This window comes from Rhopalosiphum maidis, chromosome 1, assembly GCF_003676215.2.
Source record: "Rhopalosiphum maidis isolate BTI-1 chromosome 1, ASM367621v3, whole genome shotgun sequence".
Lineage (NCBI taxonomy): Eukaryota > Metazoa > Arthropoda > Insecta > Hemiptera > Aphididae > Rhopalosiphum > Rhopalosiphum maidis.
This window is the reverse complement of record NC_040877.1, coordinates 49,787,200-49,808,098: the sequence shown is the minus strand read 5'-3', so window position 1 is coordinate 49,808,098 and position 20,899 is coordinate 49,787,200. Positions and strand designations below refer to the sequence as shown.

Here is a 20,899-nt window from a genome sequence, read left to right as displayed (position 1 = left end):
ATCGAACGTTTGAATTGCGGGCATACGATATTCGTTCGTTTTTATTTGTACGTGCGTACCCATCTGTAAAAGCGGTGAACCCCCGTCTGACTGATTTATAATCGACGAACAGTGAAAATTGTGATGGTCCGAGACTCGACACGTTTTTGTTACGGCCGTATAAAAGTGCCCCGAGAAAGGATTTTCAAAAATTCGTTCGGAAGTAGAACATTTGTTTTGTTCGTGCATTAGGGTTATTGGGCCATACATATGGTCACAGGAATATAAAAAAAATAAAATAATAATAAAATAATATATATATAATATAATAATTATAATGTTGGGTATCCACAGTCATGACGATTGAACGTATGATTTTAAATCCGTGTTTTATATTTGGTAAAATCACTGCTAAAAATCTGTGTAGATCGTTTAACGGAGTTCAAGACTGGGTAGATTTACGGCAATGCAAATTGTCACGGTTTATGTGAAAGTTTACAGTGACGATTTTCACACACCCAACTAATTTTGTTCAATAGAGCTTTTTAGTGTTTATTAATGTACACGATTAGTCATTATCAAATAAAAACCAATTGAATATAATTTACATGAAACATTTATTTGTGAAAATCGATACAATTTACAGCAGGAATTTCAGTTATTATTTTAACTTATATTCGTGTGATATTATATAAACTTCATTTAAAGTAAATTTATTATAAATGCATAGTATAGGTCTAGTACCTGTCTATATCACTAAGTATTATATATCTATAGTTCATGATAATATGTAGTACTATAGGTAGGTTATTGGACGTTAACCGAAAACCTTGCATTTGTTAATAATAATAAATAGGATAATATTTATTTTAATAATTATTATCAAGCTAAAAGTAGCAATATTGCATTTCCATAATTAGATTATTTTTTTTATTTATTAACTCCATTACTTCTCGATGCACGTCTGTTGCTAAAGCTTGTGACTAACTTGCTTGTCAAAATAATACTGAAGCACTGGTATATGTAGGCTAGGAGGTTGGGTTAATAAGCAATTAAAAACACTCGGTACTTTTATAATTGTCATTATTTTTATATTTTAAGTGCAATATTCAGTAGTTACCATACCTAGTGTTTTTGCTTTGGTACTTTGTAACGGCTGAATGCATTAATGTAATGGCTGGTGTCTGGATGACGTATATTAAAGATAGTATTTTACTTAGTCTAACTACATAACTATAGCTACTATTATATTATTATTATTGCTTAAAAGTTTAAACTTTATTCATATTCTCACTCCCAGTCTCAGAGGTTAGTCGTAAGTCCAGTGGCGCCGATCTACATTTCATATTATGGGGAAAAAACGCTGGTGTTAGACCCACCTACTAAAAAAATGTTTAGTTAGTTACGTTCAAATTGTACTATATTTATTTCTAACTATATACATACAAGAAACTGCATAAAAAACTATTTTTATAACTATATTATATGTATTAAAGTAAAATATATAGTAAAATAAAATTCATAAATATGTAATTCAATTTTTTTTCCCCACTTCGCCTATAAGATTAATTCGGTTATAACACTCACTTTGTGCTGGTTCCAAAGTGAGTCTTAAAAACGGCGTCCACTGAATTACTTTCAATACGCGTTAACTATACTAAATAACCAACCAATAATTACCAACTAAAAAGAAAACCTACTAAATACGAATTACTAAATACATATGTACTTTAAAATCATTAATTTATAATACAATAAATATTTTATTATTTTAGTATAATAAACCTATTTCGATTAGCGAATATATTAAAAATGTTGTCAATACTGATATTGATATATTTTTCAATGTATAATATTGAAGAGTTATTAAATTTTTCAATCCGTCGCGACTATAGTAGGTGTCATATATTGTAATAATATTATTATATTGATTAAATTCCAGGAAAAAAAATATTTTGTAAAGTTCCAAGATTTTGGCAGTTGTAAAATAAGTCCAACGTCCGGTCGGCCACATGAATTTGAAAAATGTTCAATATTTATCAAAGGGCTTTCGATCTTTTTGAGGAGCTAAGCCCCTCCAAGCACACTCCGATCTTCGCCTATGGGTACTATATTTATTTCTAACTATATACATTCAAGATACAGTATAACAAACTATTTTTCATTATCAACCACCCATCAATAAATATCTCTGGGGAAAAATTCCTAACAACTAATTTATGCAATGCCAATGGCAGAAACTTTGAATGAGTCTAGTCTGAATGTACTGAACAACATCTATACAAGCTACCCCGCCCTCCACCTTGTCTGGCATATAAAATTTGTATAAGTAGGTACACAATCGAGTCTCTCGAACGGCAGACTCCCGAATAAATTTAAATGTCTGGCTAATAATAATATTAAAATATAATAATACAGTATATAATCTATGGATATGGATCTATCATATTAATCTATCATCTATGGCAATCATCAATCTTCGCTATTCGTCGGAGACCATTGACGGTTGTAATAATTTTAACGGAGAAAAAAAATAGTCGAACTAATCGTTAAACTGTACTTTAATATATATAATATTTTACACGCATATGCCGTTCCGTTCAGCTTATTTTTATGAAATATCTCAATATCTTCAATTCGAAACGCGGTAAAGACGGATGAGGAAAGGTGTTCCTGGGTCGGTGATGTGGTTACTGAACGTGTGGACATTAAATATGACATAACTAAGTTTCACAAAAAAAAAAAATAAAATCGACGTTTACGTAAGTTTGATTTTCTATACTTTTGGAGTTTTAGTTTACTTTTTTTAGACATAATATAAATACATACTTATTGCACCGGACAATCTGCTACCCGCCGGATGACGTATACGTTGCATATTATATTCCCAAACGCGCAATGCATAAAATACGTGAGACCGAAAATACATAATAGTCATATTACCAGACCCATTTTATAGAATAATAATTTATATTAATTGTATAAATAGCATTTTTCATTTTTAACCGGCCGAGTACCCGACTAATATAAATTTTTTTAATCCCTAACAAAAATAAAAAAATTACCGAAAAGACACATTAATATTTTATAATTGTCTGAGTTTTAAATTTTTATGTAATTATTAGATATTCATTTCATATTTCTGTGATAATTATTTCTCCTCAACCGATTTTTGTTTTATGTAGTAATTTAAAAACAAAATACTATAGTTATTTGATAATTTTAACAAATGTTAATATTTTCATTTCTTATAAATATTATAATTTTCAAAATATATTGACTATACACTTATAGGATAAAATAAACATAGTATAATACCATAAATAGATACATTTATTATATATCTATATTAATATCGCAAATTATCTGAGCATATTAATTAGAATTTATCGATTAATTTTAAAATCAGTAAAAATAGTATGAGTATGTATAAACTGGACGGTACCGAAACGGAAATGATATGTGACTATATGTGTATAACGAGTTGAATGTGAATAACTGCTTGTATTTAGTAATTAATTTTATTAATTTTGTAAGTCCTTCTTTATCATATGTAATGGATCATAATCTATTAACTATTTAGAATGTAATATCACTTTAATGATTAAACTTTTAAATATTTTTAAAGTTATTAATCATTTAGTTCAACCAAACCGTTAATAACCGTTATAAAATTAAAATTTAAAAAAAAATTCAGGATAATATACAATTATAATGATTTTACGTATGAAATTAATTGTATACCAATAATTTCGTTTTCGTATGCAAGACAGATGAAATATAAAAATAAATCCTATAATATCACAAAGAGATATATAAAAAAAACATATGATAAACATACACTATATTATTATAATATTTATCATCCATGGCAAACGACAATCGTCGTCATTTTTGGGAGACCATTAACAGTTCTAATAATTTTATTGAACAGTCGTCAAACAACAGCCTTTAGTGTATGACAAGTGCTCTCATTTTTATAGAATTTTTTTTTTTTTCTGAAGCACAAAGAAGACGAATGAAGAAATAAACTAGTTGTTTCTTCGGTGGTGGTGCACGTTTGAACTTTAATATGGCACAACTTGATCTCGCAGAAAATCGTCGACGGATACTTAAGTAAGTTAATTTTCCTATAATTTTAGGGTAGTAATAAATTTACTTTTTATACATAAAATAAATGTTTATTGACTTCTACAAGCTGCTACCCCGATGACTTAGACCTATATTTTATTTCCGATCGTCCAATGAAGTGGTCGGCAACCGACGGGTTATTGTATATATAAACATTGAATTTTTTTTTTATTTATATTTTATTATTTTAAAGTTCTAAACAATATTTTTTTCCAAAGTAAATAATTTAAGAATATAAAATTTTTATTTTTATCTGGTCCGCAAACTGTTTTTAATTTGTGAATGTGGCCTTAGAGTTCAAAAAGGTTACCGACCATGCATTAAGATGAAAATGCTAAAAATAAAATAAACTCGTTAAGTACACCTTAGATCCTGGACTTGCGAAAAATGTATAATGATTTTACAATTATGTAGTTTATTTGCTGTTTGTCATGAATTCTTGTAGCAAATATGATCTATTTGGTACTTTGGGTGGTAAATAGTAAAATAAAACAAACAATTTCAGATCTTGTCATAATATCGGAAAAACAAAAATACTGAAATAATTACGCTATATCGTTGTATAGTTTCAACCCGGAGGACGATTGGTAGCGTCGACAAGAAGCTCATCTAAATAACAAGTGACGCAAGGCTGTGTTTGTTTAATATTATAATTTTTTAAACAGTAGTACGGTATATTATGAATATTTACTTAAATTATATTTAACTTTTATTGTTTTTTTTTCATATAATATACTGTACTACATTTTTAGGTGTTCTTTTTATTTTAATAATACGTTGATAAATTACCAATTTTTTCAACTTTTTTTCTTATCATATAACTAGTTCATCTTTGTGTATGTTTAAATTTATATTTTTTATAGTTATTTTGCTGTTTAACTTTCTTATAAAAGAGAGTGAAGAATTTAAAAGGTGGCCACCGAACAGAAAGTTAAACTGCAATATACTATAATCTTCTTAGTTCTTGTTTACATTTTTAACTGATAAATTATGAATATAAAATTTAAAACTAATTTAAATTCGAAAATAAAAGAACACCAACACAGATTTCTTAAACATTAAAATTGTTTTTTTTTATAAGTTTAAATTACATATAATCTGCACATTAGTTGAAGTTTTATAGGAACCGAACATTTGGCTAGATCATGCACTATCCACCGACGAAGAATTTGTCATTGAGATGATGGAAAATGTGCAGAATTTGTATATATATATATTTATAATATATATACCTAAGTATAAGTATAAGGACTTAGTACATAGACTAATTTAATAAAATTATTTTAATATTTTTGTTATTTTAGATTATATTATAATAGTTTTTATTTAGTTGTCCCCTTACGCGTCAGCGCTCATCTCTCATCCACTCATCCAACATAATGACTATCGCCGGCCGGCAACACACATATTATACACATTACCAGTTTTTGTAGCTCGCACAATAGCGAAAATCTTATTTTTATTCCTCGGTTTCCTTATTGAAATAAATTATATAGTATTATTAATATCTACATAGTTTAAGTTGTTGTATATTTTTTTTATTATTTGAATGCATTCATATGATCAGTGGCGTATTTAGGAATTTTAGAATAAGGGCAACACATACTATGCCGCCTCCCCCCCCCCGAGTAAAAAAAAAAAAATAAAAAACTTCTATGCCGCGCAATGGTGAAACTGTTAATACCATAGAACACTATGTTGTATGAATACTAAAGTATTCTATGCCTCTATGGCACACATTCGTTGTGACGGTATCCAAAGCCCCTACCTAAATACGCCCCAGCATATGATGCGTTCTCGCTTACGATGTGGATTAGGCCTACTGGGGACACCACAATAAAAAAAACGCGCCTCGTGTAATACCTCATAAAGTTATTAAACAATACGGACAATGTTATTGTACGTCGTTTAATAATAAAGGTGGTGTGGAAAATTACCTAACACTGTTATTCTTATTTTATAGTTGCCTTGCATACATTATTTTATTAAATACCAATTAAATAATTATTTACATCAAAAAACGAGAAATATTAACTTTTTATAAAGTATTATAATAAAATAGTTTTGAATAAAAATATTCTTTGACTTGTCATAAAAAGACTCCAAGTAGTTATTATATTAGTTCTTATTTTACAAAGACTCTAACAAAAGCGGGTCAAGTTTAATATTGCCAGAAAGAAATGTATCTATTACTTTACTTAAAACATTGAATTTACACATATTTTTATTTACTAATTATTGTGTATTTTATTAATGATTTTATTTTTATTTCATGTAAATTTGAAACTTCATATTTTAATAATTTATACCAAAAAATTTTATATTCACTATATTTTTATAAACGTATACAGTGACGTAGCTAGGAATTTTAGTTGGGGGGAGGGGCAATATTTCAAAATTGTTCATAACAATCGCGGATTATATAACGTCAAATACACAAGTTTAAGCCATATAGGTTGTAATTAGTAATTAATTTCAGTAAATGAAAATAAAAAAATAATACAATATAATATAATGATACAATATAGAACAATTCTATGCAACTTCTTATACAACTTTAATATACACTTTTTTAAATTACCAAATTTTGTTTAAAAGTTAATTTTCGGGGGAGGTTGCAGAAACAAGGTTGCCACAACAATTTGGTCAATAAAAAAAGTCTTTTAATAGTGATGTACTGATGTCTTATGATGTCTTAGGAGCTTAATATAAAAGTTTAATAGCATAGATGTCAATCAGATTGAAAATGTACAATATAAATTTTTAAAATTATTAATTAAATAAATTATAATTTGTAGTAAGTTAAACCTTTTTATTAGCTTAGACTATTTAGAATCCTGGTTCTTGACTCTTATAATTTGTTAATTTGTATTTATTAAGGATTTTATATTATTGGATGTTTTTGTATTTGTAAAATATTTTGTTGTGTAATTATTATTATTTATTAGGTACCATAGTCCATAGATAATTAAACATGATGTATTATGTATGAATGTTTAATTTAATTTATTACTTTTTATATCATTTTTTAAAGAGTTTTTACTTTTTACCCCTATCCTTTTATATATAAATATAAAAAAATTACCTACAAATAATAATTATACTAACAATTAAAATTTCTATATTACTCAAATAGCCAGGAACTAACAAAATCCTAGAAGACCGACTAGATGTATAATTAATGATAATATTATTATTAGTTGAATTATAATTTTTAAATTTAATTTAGATTTTTTTTTCTCTCTATCTACAAAAACTCGAGTATAATAATATGTCCATACTTTCATTCAACGATTACGTTCATATTTATAAATAACGAATAGTTAGGTAGGTAACAATTTTATTTTTAAAAACAGTTTCCCAGCCATAGATATGCTCCGACCAGTATATATATATAGTTATATATACAAATATACGACATATAAGCTCGGAGCCAGTCGGCTTTGATTGTTGTGACCACGAATTAAGAATTAAGATAAACATAATTAACATTTTCACTGCTATGGACGCACATATGCGTCCTATCATTTTAAAAATCAACGAAAGCTGTTATCGATAATGTGATAATATCATTTAGTTAATTAGACGAATTCATAGAGACAATAAAAAAAAAATGTATGATAAATATTAATAAAGTTAATATTGTATGGTAGAGTAAGACTCTTTTACTTTCTTGATTTTTAATCAAGTATGTATGGTAATTGAAATGAAGAAAGTCTTAATTTTTAAAACTTTAAGAATTTGTATTAAATAGGAAAATTATAAAAATGTAACTCAGTTGTAATGAGTAGGTGAATAATTAAGCTAGCTTTAATCTAAAATATTAATAAGAGAGTTCCGATATCACACTCAAGCAGTATAACGATTTGAATCCACAAAAACGTTGATGTGAACAGTCCCAAAATGTTTATTTTTGAACTTTTCTCTAAAACTATTATAGCTAAAACGTTGGTTGATAGCTCATTAAAAAGGGATTATCAAATAAGTACAAAATGTGATATTAAAAATGTTCAAAAAAAAATATTTTATTTTTCACAGTTAAAAAAATAATTATTTTTTTGCTAGATTTTCATTTAGCATGGTAGATTACCGAAACTGGAGAACGAATTTTGTTATTTGGGGTCTTAAAAAATAAAATTAAATTTAAATTAAATTTGTTTTAATTTTTTTTTTTTTGAAGCTCTGTAGTGAATTAACTATAAAAGATAAAGTTCTGAAAATCTTCACTGCACTTCTGCTAGCCAATGTGAATCTAACAAGACCACCCCAAACAACAAAATCCGCTCTCCGGTTTCGTATATCTATTTCACTAAATGAAAATGAAAATAAAATACATTATACATACATATTGCATACAATTAATACATTCCTAAAAATTGAAAATCAAGAAAGTTTACATGCCAATCTTTGACTTGGCAAGTATTTTTTGCTTCGAAGCAATGCCGGCGGCGACTTGGTCGCGACCTCGTAGCTGCCACTACAAAATTCAATTAAACCATGAAATCTCCGCTCGTCTCGTACTGTTTCGGTCTCTTAATGGTCATTGACCATTATCGACCGTCACCGCAGGCAACGACGACACGACACTATCGACTCTTCCCCCACGCCGCCGCAAAGGCACAGAGTGGGACCGGAAGACAAGTCGGTCCGGACGAGTACCGGCTGCCGGCCATCTCGCTCTCTTGCGTGAACTGTCTTACCGACAATGGTGACAACGTCTCCTAGTCGTAAGACCTCGTAAAGCATAATTGTGTATTCAACACCTGACATAGTGTCATTTGACAACCAGCTATAATAGTACAAATAGTGAAATATGTGTTGCTTTTATCCTGATCGGCTTACCACCGTGGCCCACTGAGCCGTAGCCGTGTCACTTTAATACAGTAATAACAATAAGTTTATTTAACATATACTAATGCTGGGTTAAAAAAAATTGTATATTATGGTTTTTATTTTACGGGTTTGGCCCTTTGACAAAAGTAAACATATATAAAAATCTTATAGTATATAATATATATATATATATATATATATATATGTATGTACTATAATTAATGATAAATGACAATATATAATTACAATCGTATTATTAGTTAAATAAATTATATTTAACTATTCAATTAATATGTCAGTTTTTTATATATGTGTTATAAAATCAGTCGCATAATATTATGGTTAGTTTTGTAATGGTTCTTCGATCGCACCATAGTTGGAACTACTTAAAGTTTTTGACTTAAGTCTTGGACTTTTCTCATATGGTAATATATTTGTTTCATTTAAGTATTCATATTTATTTGTTCGTTTCATATACAGCCATCTAAACATAAAAACAAAAACTTAACTGTTATAATAATAATTTAATTTGCTTATTGAATTATTAAATATTATATAAGTATAATTATATAATTATTATATTGTATTATATTATAATTATTATATAATTACCCACATTAAAGATCTGTTTACATTTAATATTTAAATCAAATAACGTTGGGACAATTCAATTAAACAATTATTTTTCAATCGTATGTTTTAACAGTATACTACTTATACAAGTCGAAGAAAATATACTCCATACATATTTCCATGATGTATAAATAAATAAATAAACTAAAAATGAAACAAACAATGTAGTTATGGCAAAAAAGTAATTTTTAGTAAACAGAACTTTAAAAATAAAACAAAACCTTTTAAATTTGAACATTTAACTAATTTAAAATAAAATAATTTTGCTTACAGGAATAAAGGAATAGTCGGGGCGATGAATACGAAAGTGATCAAATAAAAAGCTCCGGGTAGAATATTAATAGTGATTTCATATAAGCCATTGTACATGAGTCCAAACACCAATGAAACCATGATTTCCGCAATTCCAAATACAGCGGCTATTTGACCTTAAATAGAAAACAAATTCATTGATTATAACTATAATTAAATCTCAAAGTTAAATTTTCAATTTAATAATTTAATAAATATTTATAATTTGGAATTATTTTATAATTTTTAATTATCTCTTTATAGGAAGTAAACAATAAAATACATGGACATTTATGATTGATAAAATAATAATCATTTTATTATAATCCCATTGTTAGTTAAATATTTTTCCAAATGATAATTGATAATGTTTATAATCATTTTTTTTTAATAATAATATGTTATCTAATTAATTATCAAGATTAATTTTTGTCCATGTTTTAACTTAACAATTGTGGTGTTAGTAATAGTTCTAAAAAAAACAATACAAATATAAGTGGTTATATTAACATAATTGATTGAAGTGTATTAATAAAGAATATATTTATTTGTTTATTTTTGGGAAAGGGCAATAATTGTTATAAGCTCCAATATAGCTATTTATCGGTATAATTTAACTTTAATGTTATCTATCTTAGCTATTAGTAATTAGAGATTTGGTACCCATTATATTATTGTAAATAGGTGTGAAATTATATTTTTAGCGACCAAGTGTTGTTTTTGTCTATTAACTATTGTAGTAAAATATTGAAATATTGTAAATGTCAAAATATTTTTTACAAAATAAAAATGTACCTATTTAATATAATATAATATTTATATATTTATATATATTTAATTTATTAATAGCATAAAAGAAAACAATTAGTTTTTTTAAAATTTAAGAGGGATGGATAATTTAAAAATAAGTAAGAGCTAATGTCTACTTATAGAATCGAGGTGATGTTATTCCTCCCATATTATTATTATTATTATTATTTAATTTGAAAACGTTTGATCTTACTGAGTTCAGTTTTTGGTACTAGTTTTGTCATCAATGATTTGGTAGATATAGTTTCTGCACAGGTAAAAATCGTCAATAGTGGTCCTGTATACAGTTAAGCTTATTAAATAATGAAAATAAAATATTTCTATCAACCAGTATATTTACTTACCTGTACAGAAAAGCGATACGCTGTAAGCGAAGGTGTAAAACAATGCACCCAGTGTTTGGCTAATTGATGATAACATTCCTATTATTTCATCGGAAATTTGCAGTTGTTTACTAAGGATAAATGAGGTGAATATAAGACCTTAAATAAATTAAATTTGTTAATATCATCAGAAAAAGCCATTCTATTATTATTGTTTTTAAATAATTGTTGATACAAACCGATAATGTTTATTATTATTTCATACGAAGCAAATACGCTGTATTTTACTTCGTTCCAATTAAATTGTACTCGAGTATACAAATAACATACTGTATGATAACCTGCACAAGTATATAAACGATTAATAAATTAATAAATAATATATAAATTATAATATGATTAATCATTGTTTAATTGTTCAATTATTATTTGTAAATGATTTCTAATATAAAGTTACTAACATAATATTATATTTGTAATATAGAACTATAATTAAAATACTTTTTAAATGGTTTTAGCTTATTTTGAGTTAAATAAGGTAATTTACTTTATAGTATAATGTCGTGTGTTATTCGGTCCATACTTTTTAAGAATATGACTTAGTTGTCACTTTCACTTCTCTATAAACATGCAATAAAATTAAACACAGATCCCATACCACAACAATAATTAGGAGAAGCATTACAACCCTAATTCCAATCATATATATATATATATATCATTATTCATTTCCAATCCATTCAACGGCGTATTTAGGATTTTTTTAAGGAGGGAGATATGACTAAAATTGTCGATGCCAAACGTCCCAGAATTGTATTACTTATAAATAGTAATAGTTAATAGTTATAAATGAAAAAGAATTATAACCATATAAATATAAGTTAAAAAAAGGAGTTAAGGGGTGAGATATATCTTATGCCACTGCAAAAATTTGTATCATTAACTTTCTAAAATATATATAGAATTATATAACTTAATCTAAGCTACGTCTATACTGTAAACACTATGTAAATAACATTTTAAAATTTTAAACTAATAGCTTTAGATGCCTTCGTTATAAAGATCAATAATAAAAATAATTAAATGCAAATTATTTGTTAACGAAGTTTATTATTTAACACAGTATGCCTAGGGGTGTTTCCATAGGGTATACTATATATACACCGTATACTCTCAAGATTGTTTTTCAATATTATGGGTATACCGCGTATGAGCGTATGCTCTCAATCTCAATATTTTTCCATATTATTGACACGCTCTTTACCAGCTTAACTCCTATAGACCATAAGAAAAATATTCTTATTGTATTAAATGTTTATATTTGCTGATATAGTGTACTCTCAAAAAAATAAATTTGAAAAAATAAAATCAAAAGCAATATAAGAAAATATCTGTTTTATGCTGAGTAACTATTCACTAAAAATCAATATTATTTATTAATACCCATCATTATTACTATTTATCATAATATAACTTTTGAATAGTCACAAATACGGTTTAATAATACACATATTAGGTATAGTTGTATTCTCGTTATATATTCTATAATCGATATAGTAAACCTGGTTAATTAACTCGATATATTTAAAATGAAAATAAACTCCAATGTAAATCTTAGAACTGTGCTTAGAATCTCGGAATCGACATAAAAGTAATGTGAGATAAAAAAAAAAAAAAAATTTAAATTTGTGAAATTTTTTTTATAAGTAATCTATACTATAGAGTAAGATAACAATATAACATCTTTGTTTCGTTCATACCCTAAACGATTATTATTTAAACATATTATTTTATCACTTCTCACTTATACTAACCAGCGTTTACACCAGAACTTGCCATGAATATAATCAATAAGATTATAATTCTAATTCTTTGTCTGTTCGGACGTTTTTTAAAAGTTGTTTTGAACGATTGGGTTATGTGACTGAAATCTAGAAATTCTGTTATGGTCGTCCGATACGATTTGTTTTTATTAACTTCCGTCACTGGAGTCACATCTTTGACAAACAATAATCCATATATCAGACCAATTATTATCAATATGGATGATATAACATATGCACCGTAGAATCCTAACTTATTGTAAATTATGCCAGACATTGACGTTCCAATTGCCATAGATACAGCCATAACAGCGTTCAATGCCCCAATTCTGAACGTTCGTTGTTCCAACTAAAAACAAAATATAAATATCAAATAATGTTTATAGACTAATAAATAGGCAGCTTTCATAAGTTTTCTATACACCCCTGTATTAAGTTTCTATATTTGTAAGTATTTTTTTAAGTTATAATTAGGGACTTGTTGCATTCAAAATTATCAAAACTCATCAAAACATGCTTAAAAATATGCAGCCAATTTTTTATTTTGTTTTTGAAAACACATAAAGCATATTAAAATAATATATGTACAAATATGCTAAAAATTGCTTAAATATGCACTTTCCCTAAAATATGATGAAATAAGCAAAAATATGCAAGATTTCGTCATTTTATAAAAAAAAATTAATAATTCGCATAGAAAAATGTACGACCACTACAAAGAAACAAGCAAATGCAAAAAATCCCGAACCCTAGTTATAAAAAATACGAATTTATATATATTAAATATATTTTTATTTTAATCGACAAATCTTAATTTTGTTGTATCACAATAAATAATAATAATATTGTTCTTTTGTTCTTTCAATATTTTAAATTGTCAAATTTGAGAAATAGTATTGCAGAATACTCACCAGAATGTCTAATCATTGAACAGAACAATTTTCATGACTTATATTCAATATATATTTTGGGAAGTTATGGTTATATTGGTGGGACTTATCGTGAGTTTTATACCCATATTGATGCGACCGTTAGGCGGCATATAACAACTCTCAATTAGAAACTTATGCTAAATGTTATTTCGATAAATCAGTTTCGATCGGTTTGTGCGATCGGTTGCAAGTTCCGCGGGTACCCCTAAATAAATATTATTAAAATATACCGACCGAAGTGGCGTCACCGATGTAACTGTAAGCGGTCATGGTCATCAGGGTCTGGCCACCAGTCAAGGCTAGCGGTATGGTTTCGGCGACGCCGGCCGCTTCCATGGGCAGCTGATAGAAGTAATAGACGCACAACAGTTGGCCGGCGTTCCGCGCCAGTTCGCCGTACAGCGGCAACAGCATGCACGGCACGCGCTTCCGCGTCCGGTCGCTCCAAGCGCCCACCAGCAGCATGAGCACGCACGGCAGCAGGTTTTGCGCACACGTCTGCCACAACATCATGCCGGTCACCAGCCTTTGGACGGCCACCTCTTCGGCCGGTTGCTCGTTCGTGCTCTTCGTCACCAGCGCCTCACACGTCTCGTCGGGCAGCCGAAGGTTCACCCGGCACGCCTTCTGCATGTTCAGGTTGGACACGGTGAGCGTGACCATCGTGAACGCCGTCATGTAGCACGCGACCATTGGCTCGACGGTGACACCGCTCCAGAACCGCTGCCACACCGACATCGTGGCCGCGGTCGTCTTGTGGTTCATGTCGATCAACCGGTGCGCCGTGATGTGGACTTAGACTTAATTGGACGGACGGTGATGTGTAATCTGTGCATATAAAAGAAGAAGTGCCGAGGCTGACCGACTAACTATTAATCAATGGGCAGCACAAACTATACGGCAGTTAAAGACATGAAATTTACAAAAACTAGTTTTTTCTTTTATAACCACATTTATTGATCGGAATTAGATGATATTTTATTAAACTATAACGATATATTTTGTTGTTATTTAAAAATAATATTCGAAGGTACTTGAAACTTTTAACTTGTATTATCGTATTTTATACACAGCGGCGGATATAGCATTATTTTTTTGGTGGATGGTGGAGGGTGAGGGACTCAAATTTTTCATATTAATTTTGTAGACACAATATTTTAAAGGCCTTCAAATAGTGTGAAAAAAATGATGTAACTCAAATTTTTCTAAAATGAAAAATTTAAGGGAATAATTTAATTTTTAATTTACTATTTAATAACTGTAACTATGACCGCTGTTATCTTTGATTATAAATGATTTATAAAATTAAAATCATTGTAAATTCAGATTATTACAACTACAAATATCACCGTTGTTACTATTTTTGTTTAATTATGTGTATTTTTAATGTATTTATATTTGTGTTAACCAGTGCGATTACCAGTGTCTAGTGGTATTTATACTTAGTGAATAAATGTATGGGTATAAATACTTACCTTAATAATAAAATACTTAATCTAATCTTATAAAATTATTTGACCCGAACTTGGAATATTTATTATTTAGTATTTAAAACAGAAATTTATTTTATGGGTATCCTTCCTCACAATGACATAATTAGTTAATATATTTTTATTTTTCTACTTGCTATTTTAATTTAAAAACTTTAATTCAATTTAATAACAAACTATAAAGTCATAAAAATAAAAACATTTACTATCATAAAAAATAATTAAATAGCTGATTTAAAACACTTAAGTATATCAGCGCTTATATTTTATTTTTAGTAGGCAAAAAAAGCAATTAAAAAAAAAATTGGTGTGAATGCATACTATGCACCCCTTCGAAAAACGTCCCTGCGTATTACTCATAATAATTTAACCACGCAGAATTAAAATTGCAATTTTTATGAAGATGGGTGAAAAAGTTTAAAATGTTCCACTATAATATGAGCATACAAAACTTTTGGGGAATCTTAGTTAAGTTTTCTCTGTAGGAAAAACAAATCATTAGCTCTACCCCATCAAAAAGTAAAATCCGGACTACGCAGTGGACTACACATTTAGTGATGTGTAGTTATTAGGTAATGTTAAATTTATTGTTAGAATACAGATATTTTACGTCATATGATGAAGTGAGATGCTAACTTCTCACGCGTTATTAGACGTTAATTATTTTTAAAAATGTATTATTATCTTTTTATACAAAAAATGTATGTATATTTTTTTATTTAAGACTCGAGTAATTTCAATATTTTTTTTTACTGTTATTTATTTTTCTCTTAATTTTGTTGATGAAACTACTATCAATATTTGATTCGTAATATGGAGCAACATATATTTTTAATTTCAAAATATGAAAAAGAAAACATTTTTGAAATGATTGATATACAAATATGTCAATATATAATGAGTGATTATTTTATCGCACATTTATTATCTAAAAATCAACCAACATTTTTAAAAATAATTTTCATTCAATATATAAAACGGCTGCACAATCATTATGTCCCAAATACTGAATCGTGTCCCTAAGTTTTTTCAGGTTACACGAATTGTGTCCTTTAGTTTCTTTTGGGTTATACACAAGTTTAATATAACAATCTAATTCGGACGAGTAGTTCACATAGGCAGAGTTTGATAAATTTAGTTAGTGGGTAGGGGGGGGGGGCTCAAGTCTAAGATTATTTAATGAAAATAATCATTTATAACTTCCTATTTAGTTACAAATAATTTTCTTTATGTATTGTAAACATTTGTTTTAAAACAAATAAATAAAAATAAAAATCAATCAGCGTTTACACTAATTATATTTCAATACAAATATGAACAAATAAACTAAAATGTATTAATTTATTGCATAGTATTGCAATACAAATATTAGGTACTATAAATACAAAAATTTGAAAAATGGTGGGAAAGTGGGTATTGCTCTATGAATGCAATGACAGGTATCCTTGTATACGAAAAACGATTTTGAACGGAGATGATTTGTCAGCCTAGGATAATTAGTAGGATATATTATATTATAAGCTATATTTAAATTGTAATATATCGTTATTTTATACGATTTTGTAAAAAATTTAATTTCATACGCTCATAAAATTGTTTCTATATTGACGCTAGAATTTTTTTTTTACAAATAATTTTTTATTTGTTAAACATACTCAATGTATAGAATTTCGACAATCCATAAATATGTATAACACGTTGTTTAACACTTATAAAGTTAGTTTGACTAACCTTATGAGTTAAAGTTACCTTATTTCAATTGATTATTGCTTCATTTAGATGACATTCGATTTTTGACGACAACAACAGGTTGACAATTACACGTTTCACATAATCTTTGAAATCGAGAAAGAAAGTATAAATATTTGTAATTTATTTATTTTTTAGCGCGAAAATTCTGTAAACGTAAGAAAATAAAATTGTTAAAATGTAAAAAGTGTGTAGTCCGGACACAGTAGTAAATTCAACTAGATAATATTACACTATAATAATTATAAAATATATAACTGACAACTAAATGTATGTAAGGAATACTATGAGCTGCATACACGGTGTGCTGTGTTCGTTTTTCCGTATCAGGTATTATAATTATTTACTATCAGTGAAAACACCAATACTCACAATGTATACTCTGCGAACCAAGACACTCTCCCCTTCCATTTTTCAATTTAATACATCAAACGTTTCACGTCATTTACATATGTATACTCTTAATCTTGTTGAATACAAAATGAATACTTTTAATTTAATTAATTTTTTTAATAGTTAACAACAGGAAAAGTGTGTTTCCCTTGTTTTAAAAAATAGCAATTCAAAAATTATTGAGGTAATATTTGTAAGAAATAACAAAAAAATGTATATATTCAATTATAAAAAAAAAGCTACGTAGGTATAAAATGTAACCAATTTATTGATTATATTTCCGCATAAAACCACTATTTTATAATTGATATTTATGCATTTTTCTTATCGTGCATCTTTAATCTACATTCTACATGTTTTAAAATGTTTTCTTTGTAATACTTTAAATAATATAGTGTGCTTCAAATAGGTAGGTATACTAGGTAGTGTTAAACCATAGTTCACTGATCTTTCTGTTTATTATGATAATACGTTTTTTTTTCTATAGAAAATAATGTATTTCTGTTAGAAATATTGAGACATAGAAGTTTTATAAAAGGTCTTATCATAAAACCTAACAGCTTTTTAACTGTAATACTATAAATAAAAGTAATTAATATGTAATAATGTAAAAAGTAATTTATGTTTGTGTCACTGATTATTGTGATTTATAGGATATCAATATAGTTTATCCTTTTACTAAGTACAAAGTAATAGTTCTTTGTTTAATTAATTTCGTTTAGTTAATTAGAAAATAATGATGAGCTTGAAACAACAAGTCTATTTAACGATCAATATGTTAAAATTTAATCAAACGATAAATTTATGTAAACAAAATATTATTAAATCTTTGTAAAATTAAACGTTGGCAATATATTATGAAATCTTCGTATTACGAAAGAGTTGGCTGCAAACACAGAGGAAATATGTTTAGGGCTTAGTGCTGTATTTAGAATTTTTCTGCTCTCGGTATACACTTTCTATATTTTTTCTCCTTGTTCTTATGTAGTATATTATATTTAAAAACATCCAATTTATATAATTTATAATGCAACACTATGTAAGAGTATTACAAAATATCTAAAGAAAATTATGTAAATGTATTAATACTAAATTTCCCTTCATAAATTGTAGTAGTTTGGAAATGTTATTTGATTCTGGGTTTAGAGCTTCCACTAACACTTAAACATAACTAAGTGTTTAAAAAAAGTAAAGTTTCTGGCTGGGATAATTCCTCTCTTAAATACTCCGTTGCCAAGTGCTAGGGTACAGAGTGATGAGTTTCTAAATGAACACTACACATCTACGTCTAGTTCAATGGATGCTATTTAGAGTAGTTACCAAAATTTTAATTTGCAAATATCTGTTAATTGACACAATAAAATGAATAATACTGGACAGTGGTCATATAAATAGTATACGGTATACGGTTAACTACCTACTGGTCGGCCGAAAGAAATATATTTCTTTTATTATTCATCGTGTTTCACTTTCACGGCTTCTTTCTAATGGTTATACATTATTATATAATAAATATAATATGTTCTTTAAATAGTAATATTAGATAATTGGCCTTCTAATTCGCGGGTTAACAAAAGATGTCCACAAATTCGGACCATCTATTTTATTCAATTAACTCCAAGTATATACCAAACAATAGTGAATAATTAGCAAATAATCGCAAGTTGGTTTTCAAAATTAATTAGTCATCTAATAAGTAAATTCAATTTTACACCGGGAAGAGATATTAGAAAATGTTTTGATAGTAGACTTAGAAGTTGTTGAATTTTTCATCACCAATCGGGCGCCAAATTAAATCTATAGTAATAATTAAAAGGCTACGTGATGTAATTGGTAAACTAAATTGAGTAGTATGAAATAACTACGCAAACTCAACTTATATTTTTTTAAATTTAAGTGATCAAATATTTCGGGACCAAACTACAGTTTTTTCTTCGATTTAACGAATATCATTAATATTTTATAACGATAAAAACAATGGTTTTCTAATCATATTTGATAATGTGTTAAACTATTTTACTAGCTCTTAAACATTAATATATGAATAGATGATCATAGTACTATGCTAAGCAATTAAATTAGTGTTATAAGACTTAGCAAAAAATCTAATTGCGATAGGAAAATAGCTAATTAATCATAGAATATTAATGAACAATACCTATTACAGTACAAATGCTTATTATGTAATTTTTATTTAAATATTATAATATGTAATTTTACTATAAACGATAATTTTGTTTAGTTATATACAGGAAACAATAAATATTAAAAAAAATGTTATAACGCTATTTAAAAAAAGCTAATGGCTCGATAGCTTGTTTTATTATTTATTATTAGAGAGATAAGTAGATACTTAAAATAATACTTGATATAAAAGGAAATCGTACCAACGTTTTGGCATTATGTGACTGTAACGTTATAGAACACTATCATACTTCTTATATATTTTATATTTAATTGAACGTTATTTAAATTAGATTCTGATTATTTAGGGTTTCGATTAAAAAAAAAATTAATAAATATAGACTAATTATTAAAAAGATGTGACTTTTTTCTACATTATCGATATACAATTGCTGTACTTTGTTCGTGAAACACAGTACACAACATATATAAATTATATACTGTTTACAATAAATGTCTAAAATATTATTATAATATTATATAAATAGAATAACACAGGCAATATCAATGTTTCTTGAGAAAAAAAAATACGTACATGTTATTATCCTAAAGTTGATGGTCATTAAGCCATTTATGATACGTTTAGTTATTTATTTTATACCTACACGGAAATAGATCAAAATTTAATGGGTTAAAATGTAAAGAATGGTAAACAAGTGGGTATTGCTCTACTGTACTTTAAGTTTCGATTGGATGACTATTGTAAGTGCGTTCAATTTTAATTCCACGATTTTACCATAATATATATATATATATTAATATTGGTACTTATATATTTTTTAGATTTTTTAGTTCCAGTATGAATTACTTATGAGGAACATTGTTTTTAAGTTTCATATCTTAACTGTTTATACCAATTGAAGTTTTTTTGCAACATAATACTTTTATAGTTTGTATATTTTCATTTTGGTTATGAATAACTTAATAAAAGTTTGAACTTCAATTGTACATAGAATTTTTATACAGATGTGATAAAAAGCTTAGGTTTATAGTATTATTCTATGACTTAAGTACAGCCGTACAAGATGTATGATAATTATGAGATGGCATAAGTAAATTAATCCTCTTTTTATGTTAATGTTAAATTATAATATATAATAATATTCGTCAATATTTTAAATCTCCATGAATACTATTTTTGAATTACATTAAAATAATTAAAATTGTTATTATTTTTTTTTAAATATATAATTTAGTCTAAATTTTAACTTGAAATATCTATGACAAGATTTTTTGATTTAAGAATAAGCTACTTATGACTTATGAGAAATGTTTTATTACGTTTGCAATCTCTTTGAGTGAGCAAAAATATCTTATTTATATTTAAA

At 27.1% G+C, this 20,899-nt stretch overlaps 1 protein-coding gene across 2 annotated transcripts; it reads right to left on the bottom strand.

Annotated features, from left to right (window-relative positions):
• Nucleotides 1–9,140: 9,140 nt before the first annotated feature.
• On the bottom strand, nucleotides 9,141–17,226 carry LOC113549647 (solute carrier family 46 member 3-like). 2 transcript variants are annotated; one of them, XM_026951042.2, is made up of 8 exons: nucleotides 16,995–17,226; nucleotides 13,990–14,612; nucleotides 12,815–13,172; nucleotides 11,240–11,341; nucleotides 11,022–11,159; nucleotides 10,871–10,954; nucleotides 9,848–10,004; nucleotides 9,141–9,427 (listed from the first exon to the last, which is right to left on the bottom strand). In XM_026951042.2, exons 2-8 carry the CDS (start codon nucleotides 14,518–14,520, stop codon nucleotides 9,286–9,288), a joined length of 1,512 nt encoding a protein of 503 aa, XP_026806843.1. In that variant the 5' UTR covers nucleotides 14,521–14,612; nucleotides 16,995–17,226; the 3' UTR covers nucleotides 9,141–9,285. The 2 variants fall into 2 exon arrangements, with proteins under 2 accessions (XP_026806843.1, XP_026806844.1); XM_026951043.2 differs by having other exon boundaries at nucleotides 13,990–14,583.
• Between the last annotated feature and the right edge of the window lie 3,673 nt (nucleotides 17,227–20,899).